Raw genomic sequence first — 15754 nt, forward strand, 5'->3', positions numbered from 1 at the left:
GGTTAAAGCACTGCACTAAGAAGCTTAAGCCACTTCCTCATGAGTTCGATCCCCGCCTGCCCCAGAGGAGATCCACATGGCACGGCAAACCTCTCCTGACCCGCCCGCTGCTCCCCTCAGCAGTGTACTTCTTCGATTTGCCTGTTCTGATCCCCATTCTGTCTCTGGTGAATCCTCTCTCCCTCTACATCTCTGGCCTGTACCCCAGTTCTGTTTGAATAAATAAATCTTAAAAAAAAAAAAAAAGTAAATCTCAAAAATATGTTCAAAGAAGCAAGACACAGAAGAGTACATACTATATGATTCCATAACCAAGACTTCTAGAAAAAGCAAAGCTCATCTATGATGACTTAAATGAAAACAGCAGGTGCTCTGAGTCAGATAGCAGTAGAGAAAGAATGGAAAATAAAATATCTTTTAGGAGTGAAGAATAAGTTCTACATCTCATTTTGGGTGGTAGTTATACAGGTATACCATTCTTAACACTCAGAATTAAAAACTGCATTGTGTAAATTATGAATCAACTTCTTTAAAAGGTTACTATGAGAGCCCTCCCTGGTGGCACAGCAGGTTAAAGCACAGCACTAAGAAGCTAAAGCCACTTCAGCATGAGTTCAATCCCCGAGAGGCGACCCACATGGTGGGGCAGACCTCTCCTGACCCGCCCACTGCTCCCCTCAGCAGTGTACTTCTTCAATCTGTCTGTTCTGCTTCCCATTATGTCTCTGGTGAAGCCTCTCACCACCCCTGCACTTCTGGCCTGTACCCCAGTTCTGTATGCATAAATAAATACATCTTTAAAAAAAAAAAAAAGTTACTAAGAAATCCCCAAAAGCCTATCCACCACCATCTACCCTTTCTTTACCACAACTCTTTCACTATAAATGCTGCTTTCCCAACTATCAGCCAAGAGGGAAATAAGTGAATATTGGCGAATATCATTCTCACCAAACAGCCATCAGTGGCACCAGATGAACAGAGCAGTATCTGAACAGACCAACAATAAATTTATTACAGAGTCAAATGCTAGCCTAAGCTCTATGTCTGAAAATATAGTGAATATACAGAAGTGGTGTTTGGTAAATATAAGTGCAAGACTAGTTTGCTTACAAAATGACTGTAATATGGTCTTATAAGATGCCACAGATCAAAAGGTATATACCTATCTATAAATAGCCTCAGGAAAACAAGGTCAAACCTGGGATCCTGAAGGCCCATTTTGTTCTGGATTCAGATTTTATCTATTCTGACCTTCCACAAAAACAAAACACTAGAACATTCCAAATTCACAGTGGGATTCAAACTGTAAGTCCCCAAAATACCATCTGGGTTTTAATTTTTTGTAATTTTCCATTACAAAATCACTAATGTTAAAGGTATCTATAATAATGATTTTGACAATGACTGCATATCCCCACATAAAATGCTTGTAGATTAATGGATTCTTTTCTGAACATATCCTAATAAAGACTTTGGGGATGAGTTTTCTGACATAGAAAAAGCAGAGGGCCACAATATTCCAGATCTTCCAGAAGCCACTCCTGGAAGTGCTTTCCTGAGGACCCAACAGAAAATTGAGTGTGAGGTCCACTTATTTACCTTAGTGTCTATTAATAAAATAAGCATACAAACTACACAACTTGCCTTTCAGAGTTCTAGCTAAGATTATCACTATAGCAAATTAACACTGAATATATTAATCATAAAACATTGATAATATCCTGCAGACAAAGAATACAGGACCTGCTTTAAGCAGTATATTTAATTCTGCCACCCTTTACAGCTCCCTTGATGTCTTTCTCTAAACTTCAAAGAAAAAAATATTAATTTTAACCAGGTTATTAGTTAGAAGTTGAAAAGTATCCTTTATCCCTCCAAAGCTGCTCTTTAGACAGAACTTTCAGACCACTCAATCTAAATATCTTCGCACTAACTCCTTTTTTCTTCTGAGAAATTAGTCACTATATGAAGTTATTGTGGTTATCAACAATATTCCTTCCCCTACTTAAAGTTCTAAAAAGCAAGATTATTATCTGCCCTATTCACCATTATATCCTTGATCTCAGTAGTGACTTGCAAACAGCAGGTGGACAGCATTGCTGACTGAATAACTGGCCACTAGAAGGAATCATTTATAGTATATGAACTGTCAAAGATAATGAGCTCCTTGTTAACTCAGGAATAGAATTCTCTCAGAATAAAGAACACAAACAAATGTGATGTTCAGTCCCTCTGCAACCTCTTGAACTCAGGAATCTGCTTCCTTGCTTCCTGATATTTCAGCTAATCCCTTACTTGTATATATCTGAAAACAACTGCCTGGCCTACAATGCTACACAGACAACTTCCCAGTCTTACTCTTCTTTTGATAACACAGAAACATATCTAAAACATACCAGAATCAAAGAGAAAGACTAATCATTTTTATGACTTTAAATGGCATATCATAAAAGAGGTCATAGTACTTACGAAATGCTTTATCTATTCTCCATCCATTTGTCTTCTCTTCACGTTTAAATTTATTCTGTTAACAAAACAATAAAAATCTGTAGTTTTCTCCCATATTTAAATAAGAGAAGGTATGTTCACAACAAAAGCATTAAAGTGAAAATCTTAAAATAGTGTATGATTCTCTAATAAGTAGGCCTTTACCAAAAAACAATCATTAGGTTTTGTTTTGTTTTGTTTTTTTAAACAGGTTTGAAAGATTTATATGGCACTTTATGATCTACAGCATAAATCTAAAATGGAAGCTGAATTTACAGAGGTTAGGAAAAATTAGCTAGTGAGTATGGAAATATATCAAACCTATAGTAAACTAACCAGTATTAACTCCTTAAAAACTAATATATTTGTATCCTGGTAACCCTCTTACATATTATACCAATGTGTTTTTAATTACATGGGGGGGGGGACTACAATGAAAAAGCTAAGCAAAAATTTTTAAGCAGGTCAAATTTAGAAATTATTTCATCATATTTTTCTGAGTAACAACAAAGATCCAACCTTCCTTCCACTCACTCAGATTACCTCCAATAAGATGGAAATAGTCAAAGTTTATAGCTCAATCCATTTTAAGGTCATTAGAAATTCTGAGGACATAAGTTGGTATCTGAGGATATTAATTATACATACACATTCAGGGAAAAGGAATCAGTCTCTCCCTTATACAAGTGATCTAAAAGCTCTTTTTTCTTTTCCAGAACACAAAAACCAAACTTTTTATGGGGGGAGGGATGGAAGATAGAGAAAAGTTACATAAAGCAACGGAAGTAGATTTATGGCCATTTTCTTCTTGCCAAAATCAGACCACTAGTCTGATTTCTAAGAAATCCATTTCTTACATTTCCTTATTTTTTAATCACTGAAGTGTATACTTTTAAAATACATAGTTTTGCCTTGCCCACTTAAATAAATTACATGTCACTTTAACACTTTTTAATCTGTGGCTTACATCTCTGTATTTTTCTTCTTAAAACCTATTACCACATGTTTAAAAAACTGAACACTCTTCAAAGGAGAAAAACACAACCATAATCCAGATACAATAGAACATATTATTCACAATGTCCAGTGGATGATTTAAAAACACACACAAGAGAAAAGGCAGGAAAATGCTGACACAATCAAAAAAAGAAAGAAGTCAACACAAACAGATCCCAGGATAACCTAGATGTTGAAAATAGCAAACAAGAAAATTATATTACCTTTTTATAAATATGGACAAGGATTTAAAGGAAAAACTGAAATTAATAACTATGGAAATCAAAACACAGAAAAACAGAAACTAAGAAAAGTAACCAAAAAGAAATGAAAAATATAAGAACTTCTAATGAATGGGCTTAGTACCAGATTGAAGACAGTAAAAAATAAGGTCAATGAAATTGTCATAGAAACTGAAATAGAAAATAAAAATAGGGGGAAAATGGACAGAAGAGTAATAAAAATAAGTGGAATTCCAGAAGGATGAGAATAAAGTGGAAAAAAATATTAAAAGAAATAATTTTAAATTCCCACTAAGTAACTGGAAGTAATAATCCTCAGATCTAAGAAGCTCATAATCATAGTGTAGAACACCAAAGTTAAAGACAAAACCCTGAAAACAGAGAAAAACTAATTTATCACATACAAGGAAAGAATGATATGAATGCCTGACTTTTCATCAGAAACACTGCAAGACAGTGGACAATAGCATAGCACTATAAACACTCAAAGAAATAAACTGTGAAACTAGACTTAAATACCTAGCCAAGAACATTCACTTTAAATGAGGGCACAAGCGATCACCAACTACTGCAGCACCAGTTTGATCCCTGGCCAGCCAGGGAGCTGACCCACCTGGCGCAGAAGACCTTCCCTATCTCATCCACTGATCCCCTCAGCAGTGTGTCTCAGTACATCTGCCTGTTCTGTTCCCCACTATGTCTCTGGTGAAACCTCTCACCCCAACATGCCAGTTCTTGTATGCATAAGTAAATAAATCTTTAGGTAAGCATGTGGTCAAGAATGAAATATTATTCTTCCTATTCAATTCCCTTACAAGACAGAAGACTTTTTAAAAAGTTAAAAAAAAAAAACTTGTGGGGCCCTCCCTGGTGGCACAGCGGGTTAAGGCACAGCACTAAGAAGCTAAAGCCATTTCCGCATGAGTTTGATCCCTGCCTGCCCCGGAGGTGACCACATGGCGTGGCAGACCTCTCCTGACCCGCCTGCTGCTCCCCTCAGCAGTGTTCTTGGTCAATCTGCCTGTTCTGCTCTCCTCTGTCTCTGGTGAATCCTCTCACCCTCCGCATCTCTGGCTTGTACCCCAGTTCTGTATGAAAAAATAAACAAATCTTTAAAAACAAAATCATTGTGAATGAAATGGATATATACTTTACCTTAATTTCTATCCTTGCTCTATGAGGAAAAAGTTGTCCAATCATTGAAAAATCAGTTCCTACCATGCTGATGGCTAAAAAGAACATATCAGTTTCTGTAAAAATAAAAGATTCAGAATGACTGAAAATTAATCTCATCACTAATTGAAAGGAAAAAATCTTAACTATGTATTTTGATTTAAAAGCAGCAGAGCATTCCTCCCTGCCCACCTGTGACTATGTAAATCTTTTTCCCCTTTCTCCTTTGTCTAATAAGTTTATACTTTTAAAATGAAAAAAAAAAAAATGGCAGTACTTAATAGTTTCTTTAAAGCCAAGTAAAACGCTAGTATAAAAATATGTCTGTATATGTACATAGTTGTATTTCAATTTTATTGCAAAGAACCTCACAAATCAAAAATAGTTCTTTCAAGCTTGTATACAGAAACATGGGATGAGACAGACATGTTCTTATCAAAGCAGCTGAAAATTTTTTTACAGATTCTATTTATTTATGTATACAGGAACTGGGATCTAGTTCAGAGGTGTGGGGGTGAAAAGATTCACCAGGACAGAGTGGGGAGCAAAACACTGAGAAAGGGCCTCTCTGGTGGCGCAGGGATTAAGTCAGCACTATCACACAATCTCCAGCCACTGAGGCCTGTGTTCAATCTCCAGCCAGGGAGCTGACGCACATGGTGCAGCAGATCTCTCCTGTCTCACCCACTGCTCCCCTCAGCAGTGTATTTCAGTACATCTGCCTGTTCTGTTTCCTACTCTGTCTCTGGTGATTTTTCTCACCCCCTGCAGACCCCTGAGGACTGTCCTACACCTCAGTTCTTGTGTGAATAAATAAATCAATCTTTAAATATTAAAAAGAACAGAGACAGGAGAGATCTACTGCACCAAGTAGGTTAGCTCCCTGGTCAGGAATGTGCTCGAACTCATGCAGCAGTGCTAATAACACTTGTATCACCAGCAAGGACCCAGTTGAGAATTTTTTTAAAGATATCCTGCCTACTTGGTTTCATTTAAAGTGCCCTGAGGAAAGCTATCAATTAGTTGCCAGTATCATATTACACTATGTTAAAAACAAGAATATGCTAAATAACATGTACAAAATAAATAAAATCTTGAAAAAAGAAAGTAGTGGGCCTTCCCACTAAGGCCTGAACTAGACCCCTGACAAAGGGTGTAGCAGACCTCTCCTGTCTCAAAGCTGCTCCCCACAGCAATATATTTCAGTAAGCCACCTGTTCTGCTCTGGTGAATCTTCTCATCCTCAACACCTCTGGCCTATACCCAATTTTTCTACACATAAATAAATAAATCTTGAAAATAATAAAGTTGTAAACTCAAATAAATAATATTAGTTACCTTTATTTGACCATGGTTTAGAGTAATAGTTTTTCCTAAAACTGGAATACGTAGTTGTAGAGCCACGCTCAAATATGGGGTCATTTTCCTCAACAACACAAGGGCCTTTTGTCCTTAAAACTTCTACAGTTAAACTGAAAGAAACACATTTTCAAAAAGATACACTAAAAACAAGTAAGGAAACAAATAACAAATGAAATCCAAACAGTTAAATTTTGAAATCTGCCATGGAGGTCACATTTCAAAAGCATAGTAATAAATAATAGAAGTATACATACTGCCAATTTTAACTTAAATTGTGATTGCCAAGGGATAAAATAAATGTCAACTTATTTTTAGAATTTTTTAAAGATTTATTTATTTATGTATACAGAACTGGGGTACAGGCCAGAGGTGCAGGGGCGGTGAGAGGATTCACCAGAGACAGAGTGGGGAGCAGAACAAGCAGACTAACAAAGTACACAGCTGAGGGGAGCAATGGTCGAGACAAGTGAGGTCTGCTGTGCCATGTGGGTGACTCCCTGGACGGAGATCAAACTTGGGCTGCAGTGGCTGCAGAGGGCTTCACAGTGATGTGCTTCAATCCTTTGTGCCACCAGGGAGGGCCCTACATTCAGAATTCTTAACAGCAGTATTGAAATTTATAAAATATCTATGGGTTACCTAAAAAAAATTGCCTTATTGAGTTCTGCATGCCTCCCATATTCAATATGTATCACTAAGAAACATTTAACATTCATGAACACAAAATGTTCATGAATGTTTTCAATGTTTTTTTTTTAATTTATTTTTTTTATTACAAAGTTTATTTTTACATCATTTTGCACATTTTTTTTTCCATCTCGATTGTAATCCCCACAGGTTTCCCATGAATGTTTTCAATGTTTTTAAGATTTAATGCCCAGTAATTCATCACCACAAATTGAAGGAAAACATGCAATACTATTAATAGTTTGCTTAACTATCATAAAATTTAAATGTGTAAAGTGATTTTTAATTAAACTGTAAGAAAATTTTCTATCTCATTTCAAAATTTTTTACTACTAATTTATTTCCTGTTTTTGAAAATATACTTTGGGGGCCTCCTTGGTGGCATATGGGGTTAAGTCTCAGCACTATTAAGCTATCGCCAGCCACTGCAGCACGAGTTCGATCCCCAGACAGGGAGCTAATCATATGGTGCAGCAGACCTCTATGTTGCCCACTGCTCCCCTCAGTAGTGTATTTCATTCAGTCTGCCTGTTCTGCTCCCCTTCTATCTCTGCTGAATCCTCTCACCCACAAACTCTGGCAGGTCTGGCCTATACTCGAGTTCTTGTATGCATAAATAAATAAATCTTTAAAAAAATACACTTTGGGAAGACAACTAAATTTCACAATAGCAAATTTTAGAAAGTTAATGTTATAACTGATAAATTAAATCTAGAAAGTGAACAGATTTTACCATAACAAAAATATATACCAAACTTACATCTCATTGTATTTTCTTTAGTTATCATCAGACAGCTATATAGTTAATAACATTGAAAACTTGAATTTTTATTTCAAGACTGTAATGTAGTCTCAGTGAAGAATAGCATGCTGCTGGTTCAACAGCTCAACCCAATTACTAGTAAAGTTAGTAAAGCAATAGTGTTAGGCTAACAAACAATAGGTCAGCAGTCTTATTTTCTTAGCCAAAACATATCACAAAAATTGCTAAAAATTACAAATGAATCTAACCAACTTTTCTATTGAAATCCATTAGGCAAACATAACATCAAAGTCCAAGAAAGAGTGAAAGACAAAGAAGTTCTTTCTCATTAAACATGTCACATTTGTTTTCTCATGAAACCACAATTTATCTTTTTAACTTACCTTTCCTCATCCAAAATAATAGAACCATCTTCAGCCACTTTTACTCGAGGAACCAACAACGGTCCATCATCTGTTTCTTCTTCTGTTTCTTCATTATCTTCAGTATCAGCGGTACTTTTACCTTCTTGTCTAAAAAATGTAGGGGTTTCACATACAGATGAGAAGTGCAAAATTCAACCTTCGAGCTATTTTGAACTTCCCCTATAACCTAGTAGAGAATACTATGTGCTGCTGAAGACATGTTTATAAGATTTTCTCAAAGACCTAGAAAAAAGGTCTTTACTCTCTTTGAAAATAAAGAAATGCTCATCTTCTCTAAAACACAGCCTACTTATAACTTATAATTCAACTATTACAGAATTACAAAATAACCCTTACAGTTAAATAGCATTACTTTCCATATCATTTTATTAATTAATAACTCTTCAGAGCAACACTTCTAGGTTAGTCTTTTCATATCCACTTGAGGCTTAGAAAAGACAAGTTTTGCTCTAAATTGCACAATAGTAAGTAAGGGTAGACCAAGAAGGTAGTTTTTCAAACGATTCCAAATCTCCTATATCTTCCATTTGGCTACACTGTCACCTTAAAGTTGTATTAAAGCAAACACAGCCTCGAACATACAGCCTCCTTATACATAAATACATATTACATATTTCTAAAACTTGGGAGTCCTATTTTGAAACCATCTGAGTCCTAAGCAAAACAAGTAGCCAGTTCTTGATCCTTGAAATTATAACCAGAAAAATCCCAATGTTTCTGCTAATTTCCCACAATCTCCTACCGTGATTACCAGGATACACTAACTTTCTAAATGGTCTCTTGGAAAGATTTCTTAGGAGGAAACTAACCATGGGTCAGTGCAATGTAGAAAGCAAAAAGGGGTTGTACACAAAAAAGGCTAAGAGTGACATCAAAAGTATACCCATTGCAGAACAGTGTGAACAGAAAGCTTAAAAAAGGAAAAAGAAATTGATTACATTTATTGCCTCCAGGGAGGGAAGTACAGTGGCAGAATATAGGGATGGAGGACTTTTACCTATATACACTTTTCATCTTTTTGAGTTTTTTAACATGAATATAGAGTATTAATATAAAACAAAATCATTTTCAATTTTAAAAGCTTTAGTTTAAAATCATAACACATGTAATATGCAAATAACATAAGACTTTCATTTTTATCTAAATCTGGTAGTAACTTATTCTTGTGACCCTATTTAAACAGACTGATTCAAGAAAGAATAAATGCTTGCTTACTCTCTTGTCTGGACTGGTGGCAATGATTTTTCAACTTTCTTTTCTTGCTCCAGGGAAGAACTATGAAGCACAAAGAACAGAATACTTTTTAACAATTAAATTGACATTTTGTCAATTATATGTATCTGTAGGCAAAAATGAAATTATTTAAACCTTTCTTAAATTAATGATATATACCATAATACTACTATTAATGATGATATGCCACAACTGTTGATTTTTCAGCCAAAACTTTCATCATCACCAAGTACAATAGTTCATCAGGCCTTAACTAGGGCTTCTAATTCTTCTTTCTAATTCCTAAGTGATGGGAGAGTCCCAGTCCTGAGGCACAAAGCAATCAGGTGGCTTGTCTCCAAGTCCCAACTGGCAAACCATCCAAAATTTAGAGTCTGGCTCTTCTTTCAACCAGGTCAAAAACATGGCAAATCTGAAAGAAGCTCCACTGGTGATATGCCACTACTCACTACATCCACATCCACCACGCCATCCACACATTGCTATGAGATTTAGTAAAAAGCTTCTGCCTCCACAGGCTAACTCTGATTAAAGTAGCTTCGTTCTTAGAGGATCTATTAATCAAACTGTCTCTGTATTTAATTAGGAGACAACGCATATAAAAATGTATCCTCTTTTTAGATCAGATCAGGTTATAGAGTACAAGAAATGGAAATCATAATCTTTATTACAAAAAACTTGTCTAGCTGGTTTTACTATGACTTAGTAGTATATAAAAGGAAATTTATTTTTAGTCTCAGCAATATAGGGAATCATTTACCATCCCAAGAAAGCAGCTAATGAAATACTGCTAATTTCTATTATAAAATTCTATCTAAAAAAAAAAAAATCATCCTATGTGTTACAAATTTTGCCAACATGCTTTTGGAAAACATGAACCTCCACTCTAAATGTGAAAATTAAATCACAATAATTCTCAAAGAAAGCACTAACAGGAATAAAGTTTACTTACGTCATTGGGTTGTTATCTGGCAGGTAATATATGAAGTCTCTCATAGTCATTTTTGAACGATCTGGAGGTCTCTGACTTTCATTTATTACATATTTGTTTTTCCATTGCTTCTAGATATACAAACATACAAATTCACTTTTATAAATATATAAGCATTTTAGATGTACTATATTAAGGCACACAGTTATATTCAGTGCCAAGTCCTAATATTATTTTTGCCACAATTAAGCCTACTTTTAGGGAATAGTGCATAACATGAATGTTAAAATTTGTATAACATTAAAGAATTTTAAAAACTAAAGTAACTACAATTGTAAAAAATTAGGCTTATAGACACCTTCCCAATAGCTTACTGAGAATTTATAAATACAAAGTTTTTGTTTGCTATATAGTAAACTGAGATTCTGCCTATTTCATAAATATCCTTGAGTAAAAGTTTAATATTTAATATTCCTCAAAATAAATCTTAATAAGCATATTCTATAAAAGAGAATATTTTTAAAGCTTAGGATTTAAAGGATTTGTAGTCAGATTTCTATTTTCTACTGATGTTTGACACAAAGCAACCTTTGCGCCTGTTTGCTAGGGTAAAATATTTATAATTATTTCACACAAATGAGAGAATTAAATGGAATAATGAATATAAAGAACCAAGCTAAGTGATTTCCTCTTAAGTAAAACAGAGACACTCTATAATTAATAATAAAAGCTAACATTTATTGGGATCTTACCGTTTGCCAGACACTTGTTAGTCTAAATGTATACTTTATATGTATTAACTTATTTTATCTTCACAACCCTTCAATGAGGTACATGCTATCAGTCTTATTTTATAAGTGAGGAAATAGATACAGAAATGTTAATTCAATTGCCCAAGGTCTCATAATAAGTATAAATCAAAGATTCAAAACTAAAGCATAAAATTCCAGAGCTTGCATTTGTCATTACTGTTACACTGCCTTCTCAGAAAAATAATCCTCAAAATTAAAAAGAACCTGGGCCCTCATGGTGTAGCGGGTTAAAGCACAGCACTGAGAAGCTGAAGCCACTTCCGCATGAGTTCGATTCCCGCCTGCCCCGGAGGTGACTACATGGCGTGGCAGACCTCTCCTGACCGGCCCGCTGCTCCCCTCAGCAGTGTACTTCGTCGATCTGCCTGTTCTGCTCCCCAATCTGTCTCTGGTGAAGCCTCTCACCGCCCCTGAGCCTCTGGCCTGTACCCCAGTTCTGTATGCACAAATAAATAAATCTTAAAAAAAAAAAAATTAAAAAGAACAAGGACTGTACTACCCACATACATCCAAACCTTTCCCATTTCTAATTTTCCACATTCTCAATTTAGAAAAAATGACCAATTCATTTTGATCAACTATATTTGTCATAATTCAAATGATTATAATTTGTGTCAACTGAACACCCTCATGAAAAATCTGTTTGTTTCATAAATGCTTGTATGTATATCTGTGTGAGTGCATAAAACTCAATTTGTACTACCTCACTGGTAGTACAGGGGTTAAAGTCTCAGCATTATGAGCTATCATAAGCTACTACAGCATGAGTTCGATTCTTGGCCAGGGATCTAGCCCACATGATGCAGCTGACCTCTCCCCTCTTGCCTGCTGCTCCTCTCAGCAGTGTATTTCATAGATCCACCTGTTCTGCTCCTCACTGTCTCTGGTGAATCCTCTCATCCCCCTCACCTCTGGCCTATACCCTAGTTCTTGAATGCATAAGTATAAATAAATCTTTAAAGAAAAGAGAGAGAGAACCTATTTGTGGCATTAACCAAATACAATGAAAGATATAGGTAAACAAATGTATAAAAATAAATAGCAAGGAAAAAAGCTTATGTCCAAAAAATAGCTGTTTAAGTGTTTCTTAATCATTCAGTTAAAATAAAGGTATATTATGGGCCCTTCCTGGTGGCGCAACTGCTTAAAGCACAGCACTGTGAACCTTGCCGCTGCCACTTCAGCACAGGTTTGGTCCTGTCCAGGCTAGGGAGGTGACCCACATGGCATGGCAGACCTCTCTAGACCCACCCACTGCTCCCCTCAGCAATGTATTCTGCTCCCCATTCTGCCTCTGATGAATCCTCTTACTGCTGCTGCACCTCTGGCCTGTACCCAGTTCTGTATGCAGAAATAAATAGATCTTTAAAAATACATATCCTAATTATATGAAAATGTTATTTGGTACTATTCCCTCATCAAAATGCTATAGATGCTTACTTTTCCGCAGTGATCTCTGACTACTATGAAAACAGAAATAAAGCAGGCAACAGTCAATATTCTGAATCGTTCCCTTACCTTTTCTTTTCTCAATTCTTCCTTTAACATTTCTCTCAGTTTCTGGGCTTTATATATTCGATATCTGTCGGAACATGGCTGTTTCTGTTTGGATGGGATGGAATTAGACTGCAGAGCTTCTTGACTAACTGTAGATAAGGGATGAGGTTCTGAAGGAATGCTGACATTAGGCTTAACCGAATTAGAAGTACTTGATATTCGTTTTTTTCTCTGTGAAACAGCAGAGGAAGATTTAGTGGTTTCTTCAACATCACTGTCCCCATCAGTCTTTTTTTCACTGTTGAAATTAAAAAAGAAAAATTAAGGGTACAGTAGACCTTCTTTTATATAATCTAGTTCTAAAAACTAATCTGGTAAAAATCCAATAGTAACCTCACCTTAAAAATTAACAGACGTTAATTATGACAGAGGCTGAAATAAAAACTTTGCTTGGTAGATCTTTTCAACAAATACCTAACTCCTTATGAAGATAGTATGCCTTTTTCAAATTCCAAAACCCTAAGCACAACAGATTACATAATTTCATGCTCATGCTTTTCCCTCAAAAAACAAGCCCAACCTGGGCAAAATACATGACATACACCTTAGTAACATCTTTAAAGATAAAACACCCAACGCAATGATAGTGAAGGAAAGGATAAACAGCTGGGATTACATCAAGCTAGAGTTTCTGTATAGCAAAAGAGACATTACAAAAAACAGACAGATATCACACTGATTGGGAAAAAATTTTTCTCAAACAATACTAATAACAAAGGATTGACTACAAAGAACTGATGATACTCAACAAAAATAAACAACCCCATCCAAAAATGGGCAGAAGAGTTAAAAAGATACTTCTCCAAAAAGGAAATGCAGATGGCCAACAAGCATATGAAAAAATGTTTAATATCACTTGTAATAAGGGAGATGCAAATTAAAACCACAATGAGATACCACCTCACCCCAGTAAGAATGGGACATCTTCAACTAGCAACAACAAAAGTTGTAAGGATGTGGAGAAAAAGGAACTCTACTGAACTGCTGGTGGGAATGCAAACTAGTAAAACCACTATGGAAACATGTTCAGAGGTTCCTTGAACTGCTAAAAATGGAGCTTCTACATGATCCAGCAATCCCACTCCTAGGTATCTACCCAAAAGACACAAAAACACTGATTCAAGAAGACACCTGCACCCCCATGTTTACTGCCATGTTATTTACAATAGGAAGAATATGGAATCAACCCAAATGCCCAAAAGTAAATGACTGGATTAATAAGATGTGGTACATATACACGATAGAGTATTACTCAGCAATCAAAAAAGATAAATACATGCCTTTTGCAGCAAATTCGATGGAGCTAGAAGGGATCACGCTTAGTGAAATAAGCCAGAAAGAAAAAGAAAAATACTGATGGTTTCACTCATAGCAGGAGCATAAAGGACCGGGGGAAAATAATAATAGTAATGAACAACTATGTAGCAGAGACATTTTACAGGAGGTGGAGTGGGGAATGGGATCAAAAATGGGGGTGGGGGGAAGTGCATGGGACTATGGTGATGGCACATGGGTGAACTGGTGATGGGAAACCTTTGGGGATTGCAGCTGAGATGGAAAAAGGCACAAAATGATGTAAAAATAAACAACTGTAATAAAAAAAAGTTTGGTAGCAAGAAATAATGTCAGGAGACCTGGACAGAGGGGTGCCTTGAAGTATACATCTTTTTCACCCATTCTGAAACATCTCGAAAGCTACAATGAAGGCATTCTTTTTTTTCCTTTCTTTTTTTTTTTTAAGATTTATTTATTTATACAGAACTGGGGTACATGCCAGAGATGCAGAAGGTGAGAGGATTCACCAGGAACAGAGTGGGGAGCAGAACAGGCAGATGGACAAAGTACACTGCTGAGGGGAACAGCAGGCGGGTCAGGAGAGGTCTGCCGCGCCATGTGGATCTCTTCTGGGGCAGGCGGGGATCGAACTCATGCGGAAGTGGCTTAAGCTTCTTAGTGCAGTGCTTTAACCCACTGTGCGACCAGGGAGGGCCTGAAGGCATTTTTTTTAAGCATAAAACACAAGAACAGGAAGAACAAGAGAGAAGTCAGCAGCAACCAAATTGATTTTGGAAGCTGAAAAGCAGATGTGTTAAGTGGTAACTGACTTAACAGATCTAGGAAAGTCAAATCTTAAACTGGCTGTAGGAGAAGTCAAGAGTCAATACTCCCCAGAATCTTCAAAAAGGCTCAGGAATTAACAGCAGATACCTCTGGAAAAGATGGTAATGAGCGTAGGGTGGAAGTGGTAGCTGAAATAAGGAAGATTAAATAAAGGCTACTTAAGAAACAACTTATCCCTAGATACCCTTTTCATCTCCATACTTTTTGTTACCCTGACGGACAACTAGTTTTACTCTCTGGAGAAGGTAAAAGAAGTTTCCCTGGACTACGGAGCACTAACCAGGTTCAGCTGGAGGTTAATGGTACTGTTCTAAAATAAGGGCAAAAAAGTGAATGTATGCTTTTTGAATGTTTGAAGTCTTTCCCTTACTCAGTTGGAGAGTGCTCACACAAGGGCATTTTATCTTCTGTGAAAGAAGTAAGAAGTCTTCTTTAGAAAATATGGCCAGGTCAAGAGAGACTAAGGATACTAACTTGGGAACCACCCACAAAAAACTCCATAAAATCACCCAGCAATGAAATGCACAATCCCACCCACATCCCACCCACAAACTTCTTAGACATGAAAAGTATGCAAAGGATTAACCTTCCTGGGGAGAATGGGTAACACTAAGGCAGAAATGAAAAGAAACCATAGGAAAAGTAACATGAAAGAGATCAGCAGGGTTAAAAAAAAAAAAAGTAATATATTGAACTATTTGAGAGGATATTGAAAATAGAAAAAGTATAGTAAAAATAAAAACTTAAAAAGCTCATGAGAAAACTTGAAAAGAAAAATCCATGGTATAGATTTGCCAATAATACTCTTGAAGGGTAACAACATATATCCATGCGACATAGGGGGAACAATAAGAAATCTTTAGAAATTAGGAACATGATAGCTACAATGAAAACCCAAAACAGGATTCAAAAGATGGTCAGAAAATTTTCTGAAAAAGAACAGAAAAATGAAGAAAATTATAGAA

General features: G+C 36.1%; 1 protein-coding gene across 1 annotated transcript in view; it reads right to left on the bottom strand.

Annotated features, from left to right (window-relative positions):
• The window catches only part of BDP1 (B double prime 1, subunit of RNA polymerase III transcription initiation factor IIIB), a 73183-nt gene that overhangs the window by 54719 nt on the left and 2710 nt on the right, over positions 1-15754 (bottom strand). The window contains exons 2-8 of the mRNA XM_012721887.1: positions 12630-12906; positions 10321-10430; positions 9351-9410; positions 8094-8222; positions 6237-6370; positions 4881-4975; positions 2470-2524 (exon numbers count right to left, since the gene is read on the bottom strand). Of these exons, the coding sequence (XP_012577341.1) occupies positions 2470-2524; positions 4881-4975; positions 6237-6370; positions 8094-8222; positions 9351-9410; positions 10321-10430; positions 12630-12906 (860 nt within the window). The remainder of the gene's footprint in view (positions 1-2469; positions 2525-4880; positions 4976-6236; positions 6371-8093; positions 8223-9350; positions 9411-10320; positions 10431-12629; positions 12907-15754) is intronic.

Source organism: Condylura cristata, unplaced genomic scaffold (assembly GCF_000260355.1).
Source record: "Condylura cristata isolate star-nosed mole 26May11 unplaced genomic scaffold, ConCri1.0 scaffold00007, whole genome shotgun sequence".
In the NCBI taxonomy this organism is placed as follows: domain Eukaryota; kingdom Metazoa; phylum Chordata; class Mammalia; order Eulipotyphla; family Talpidae; genus Condylura; species Condylura cristata.